The sequence below is a fragment of the Rutidosis leptorrhynchoides genome, chromosome 2 (assembly GCF_046630445.1).
Source record: "Rutidosis leptorrhynchoides isolate AG116_Rl617_1_P2 chromosome 2, CSIRO_AGI_Rlap_v1, whole genome shotgun sequence".
Classification (NCBI taxonomy): domain Eukaryota; kingdom Viridiplantae; phylum Streptophyta; class Magnoliopsida; order Asterales; family Asteraceae; genus Rutidosis; species Rutidosis leptorrhynchoides.
The window spans coordinates 463391320-463396963 of NC_092334.1; the positions used below are offsets into that span (position 1 = coordinate 463391320).

At 32.9% G+C, this 5644-nt stretch overlaps 1 protein-coding gene across 1 annotated transcript; it reads right to left on the bottom strand.

Annotated features, from left to right (window-relative positions):
* Positions 1–965: 965 nt before the first annotated feature.
* Positions 966–3026, bottom strand: LOC139892556 (F-box protein At5g50450-like). The gene is made up of 3 exons (XM_071875668.1): positions 2747–3026; positions 2452–2614; positions 966–1822 (listed from the first exon to the last, which is right to left on the bottom strand). Exons 1-3 carry the CDS (start codon positions 2881–2883, stop codon positions 1094–1096), a joined length of 1029 nt encoding a protein of 342 aa, XP_071731769.1. The 5' UTR covers positions 2884–3026; the 3' UTR covers positions 966–1093.
* Between the last annotated feature and the right edge of the window lie 2618 nt (positions 3027–5644).

Genomic DNA, 5644 nt, shown 5'->3' on the forward strand with positions numbered 1-5644 from the left:
CTTTTTCTTATTTTAACTTTTAAGATTTACTTTTAATAAAAAATACAAACTACTTTTTGTATTTTAACTTTTAAGATTTACTTTTAATAAAAGTACAAACTACTTTTTCTTATTTTAACTTTTAAGATTTACTTTTAATAAAAATACAAACTATTTTTTTATTTTAACTTTTAAAATTATAAATTTAAGAATAAACATTAGTATGCATGAAATAAATAATGATTAATTGCATAAGTAATCATAAATGTTAGATAACATATAAAGACCCCGTCGTATTCGTATTGATCGGAATTAATCTCGACCCATGGTACCGTGTTGTCAAATGACGTGTTGCGTACATAAAGTACCGTGTTGTCAAATGACTTGTTGCGTACAATCATGAGGTCTTATTAACATAAATATAAATGTTAGTGAAGTTAATAAGAGTTAGATTACAGAAAATATAATTCAGGTGGTATAACCGACCATATATAACTTAAATAACATAAATATAAATGTTAGTGAAGTTAGTAAAAGTTAGATTACAGAAATATAATTCAGGTGGTATAACCGACCATATATAACTTAAATAACATAAATATAAATGTTAGTAGTCCAAAATTTGATATATTCGAGTCTGAAAATTATTAATAATTTCATACCTTGATTAGTGATTCGTGATCGTTTGAGATATCTTTTAATTACACTAAGCTTTTCGTGCTGATAACGTGTTATAATTCAATAGGCTTATAACTACCTTTAATGGTTATAAGAACAAATAGAGAAAAATAGAGAAGAAGGAGAGAAGAAATATTGATATTGATATTTCAAGAGAAATGGTGCACCTTAAATGGTTACCATACATGTCTATTTATAGTATAAAATATTACTATGCAAGAAATATAATAATAATAAAATTAACATCCAATCTAGATATTTTATAACACAATCTAGATATTTTATAACAATTTACTCCGTATTACTGTATTTCTTCCTCTTTTATGTGTGACTAGTATGACTTCAAAATCATACTTGACTATCGTACTACTACCATATTTACAAAAAAAAAGAAAAACCACGATAAAAAAGACATAGTTAGGTCCACATTCAAATTTTAGATTTCATCGATTTCACGTTCTTCGATGTCTACCGTTCGATCACGGATCACGTCATCCTCACCGTTCCTATTACCTTCATCCACGTCATCGATTGCATGACCAGCCCACCCTTCCATTGGTGCGCACTCCACCTTATGATGCACCCTCCAATCACGTGCTTGACACGCACGCGAACAATAGTATACTTTTCCACAACCCGAACACCTCCTAAACTCATTTCTCCTTGTCTCGGGTCGCCCACAACCCTTATAACAACACATCCTCAAACCCTGACCCGATAACTCATTTTCTCTTGACCCGAACCATTCCACCAAAAATCTACTAGCCGGATGCAGTTGATCTCCCCCGGTTACATTAACTCCATAATCACTATACATCTCGTTGCCTAAACCCGCCTTATTCAAAGCTTGTGCACGTAATACTGATACAAGTTCACGTGCATTAGCTTGTACAAGAAGACGCCTACCTTCTGCAACGTTCTTCCGTACACCGTAACCGTCTTGTAAACAGTGGCCGAGCTCACGAAGAGCATCTATGTGACCAAGGTACGCAGCTCGGACACATAACGCAGCACCAGCATGAAGATCCTTATCGTTTTTCAAGGCTCCACTACCATTGAATTGAATTATAGCTAGTGAATAGAGTGCTGGAGCGTACGATTTAATCGCAGCTTTCGCCATCATTGACGCTCCACTTGCTCTGTTTTGTAAACAATAAAATCGGATCTGTGTATATAAAAAAGTTAAATTACACTTCTAGTTATTTACGTAATTACGGTATTTTTCTTTTGGGATCACCTTATTTACGTAACCTCGGGCGTTTTTTTAGAAAAAAAAGCTAGTGGTATTTTTTCTTTCTAAAAAAAGCTAGTGGTTTGTTATTCATTTTTACAAAAACTTAAAATAAATTTTTTTTTTCTTCTATAACAATGATAACTATTACTATTATTAACCATCCAGGCATAGCCTGAGTGGCCAACAGGACTTCCAATGAAGCAAGAGGTCACGAGTTCGATTCCCTTCAAGGCAAATACTTTGGGGCGAGCTCGAGGATGCTTTGCCTGGTAGCGGTGGAGGTCTGGCTTGCCGTTTACCCGGGGTTTACCAACTAGAGGGGAGCCATTATGGCTCGTCGCTAGGGGTTCCTTGTAAAAAAAAAAAAAAAATGATAACTATTATACGTCGAACTCTAGTCTAGCTTGAGCTGGAATAATGTCAAACAACTCAAACACGAAATTGATATATTTAGTTTAAAACTAGCCAAAATTGAGATTTTTGAGCTTTCAAACAAGTCAAACTCGAGCGTATCAAGGTAATAAAGTGTGAACATAAATAATATATGCAATGAATATTACCATTCCGAGTGTATAATACGCTTCCGTCTTACCGGAGTTTACACAGAGTTTCAAAAAACGGTGAGCATCACCACACCAATTTTTAGCTCCAACGGCAAGTATACCTGAACACGATTTTGATAAAACTAATGGATGTACGCCTAACTTATTCAACCGTTTACATCTGTCAACACATAAAATAAGATTAATAAGAACAACAAAAAAAAAAAAAAAAAAAAAATATATATATATATATATATATATATATATATATATATATATATATAATGAATTGAACCAATGTCTAAGAACGTACGTAAGTTGAACGGCAATTAGATCTGAAGGAGAAGATGCTGTGGAACTAAGCTTGCATAGAATCGATATAACAATATCATCATGTAACGAGTCAAATAGATCAGATCTTGATCTGGGTCCTGTTCTTCCCTTCTTCATGAATAAAGTTGGTTTTTTCACTGATTTTTGTTTCTAAGAAACAAGAAAATGGTTTTATAGATCTGTGTGACAATATTGTAATTGAAATTAATTTATGAACATAGAGATGTGTGTATCTCAAAACGGTTGATTCATATGTTTGTTGTTGCTTTGTTTTGGAAAAATCAAAGAGAAAAGTGCAGGCAGGGGAGCTTTTATAGTTGATGAGAAAAAACATGAAGTAAAGTAATAATACAATTGTTAACAAGCCCACGTCCGAATAAAATAAAGAGACGGGAAAATGGAAACTATTGGTTTTGTACATTTATGATATTTTATTATTCTAGGTAATCAGCTAACTTAAGAAAATTGTTAAAATAAGTTATCAAGACGGATTTTTTTTTTCTTTTTGCAGAAGAAAGAATTTTTAATCACACGATAACTTCATCAAAACAATGAAGGTTATCGGTAAAGGTACACGAAACATCATGAAATAAAGAAAAGATTACAACAAGAGACAAAATCTATTGACAAAGTAAAAACGGATTTTACTCCCATACATACGCTTGTAACCCGTGCACCAACTTTAGGTTAGACGCCCATAAGAAAACCTTTAGTTTGATGTTCCTAACAACTATGGATTAACATGTAAGTTTGTCATTAAAGATAATGTCATTTCTAGCCATCCAAATGGCCCAAATAGTCGCGGGACCGATCATTTTCCAAAACTTCGAAGCCTTGATACCCATTCCATAATACCACTCAAAGGAGAATTCGACAATTGACCTTGGCATGGTCCACCGAATGTTCCACCAACGAAATAAATCCGCCCAAAAGCTTGAAGACCATTTGCAATGAAGTAGCAAATGTTCGATGGTTTCAACTTCTACCATACACCAAACACATAACGTAGATAAGTTAGAAGGCAAAATGCTTCTTTTGCTAACACGTCTTTAACGGGGATACTACTTTTAATAGCGAGCCAATGAAAAACTATAATCTTGGACGGAACATTAGTACCCCAAATAACCTTAGGCCATACGGGTAGTTCAATATTACTCGATTGTGCCAGTATGTTTACGACATCTGCAACAGAATAAGGCTCATTTGGGCTTGCAGCCCATGAAAGATTATCTGCAACTAAGCGAAACTTAGATAACAAAACATTTAATTCATGCATCTTAATTAAATTAAAATCGGACAGAGGGAGGGCTAGGTGTAAATACCAACCCAATTGTTGTGCACAAATATTAGCAGAGAACCGAAATTTGTTAACACACTGGAACTTTTGAAGACAAATGAAGAACAACGAAGAAAATTCGTCTTTTAAGATACGCCCATCGGCCCAAGAATCATACCAAAATAAGATACTAGCCTTGTCCCCTAATTTCCACTTCCAAATATTAGAACCAACAATACCTTGAGCGGATTCAATCATTTGAAGATTTATCAAATCTCGCCAAATAGGGATAGTTGCGAATTTTGTAAAGAAGAAACATTATTCATCATTTTACCACGAAGCGAGGGACCAAACGAGGAAACAACAATGGATTTCCTTAAAACTTGCTTGTTGGAATTTAAACGAGCCCACCACTTAGCAAGCATTGCTAGATTTTTTACCCGGAGAGGAGTTATACCCAAGCCACCTAGATCTTTAGGTAAACAAACCGAATCACATTTGACCAAACAAGTTTTCTTTTTAAGACAATAGCCACTCCAAAGAAAGTTTCTATGATATCTTTTGTAGTGACCCGAACTTTTCCATGTTTATATATATTAATTGAGATTGATATTTACATGATTAAATGTTTCCAACATGTTAAGCAATCAAACTTGTTAAGACTTGATTAATTGAAATATGTTTCATATAGACAATTGACCACCCAAGTTGAACGGTGATTCACGAACGTTAAAACTTGTAAAAACTATATGATGACATATATATGGATATATATATAGTTAACATGATACTATGATAAGTAAACATATCATTAAGTATATTAACAATGAACTACATATGTAAAAACAAGACTACTAACTTAATGATTTTTAAACGAGACATATATGTAACGATTATCGTTGTAAAGACATTTAATGTATATATATCATATTAAGAGATATTCATACATGATAATATCATGATAATATAATAATTTAAAATCTTATTTGATATTATAAACATTGGGTTAACAACATTTAACAAGATCGTTAACCTAAAGGTTTCAAAACAACACTTACATGTAACGACTAACGATGACTTAACGACTCAGTTAAAATGTATATACATGTAGTGTTTTAATATGTATTTATAAACTTTTGAAAGACTTCAATACACTTATCAAAATACTTCTACTTAACAAAAATGCTTACAATTACATCCTCGTTCAGTTTCATCAACAATTCTACTCGTATGCACCCGTATTCGTACTCGTACAATACACAGCTTTTAGATGTATGTACTATTGGTATATACACTCCAATGATCAGCTCTTAGCAGCCCATGTGAGTCACCTAACACATGTGGGAACCATCATTTGGCAACTAGCATGAAATATCTCATAAAATTACAAAAATATGAGTAATCATTCATGACTTATTTACATGAAAACAAAATTACATATCCTTTATATCTAATCCATACACCAATGACCAAAAACACCTACAAATACTTTCATTCTTCAATTTTCTTCATCTAATTGATCTCTCTCAAGTTCTATCTTCAAGTTCTAAGTGTTCTTCATAAATTCTACAAGTTCTAGTTACATAAAATCAAGAATACTTT

Excerpts from the sequence above, each read along its gene's own strand:
- LOC139892556 (XM_071875668.1), bottom strand. The coding sequence starts at position 2,883 with ATGAAGAAGGGAAGAACAGGACCCAGATCAAGATCTGATCTATTTGAC. Across the intron at positions 2,615-2,746 it reads CTAATTGCCGTTCAACTTAC|ATGTAAACGGTTGAATAAGT; the intron begins GTACGTTCTTAG and ends ATGTGTTGACAG. Across the intron at positions 1,823-2,451 it reads CGTATTATACACTCGGAATG|ATCCGATTTTATTGTTTACA; the intron begins GTAATATTCATT and ends TTATATACACAG.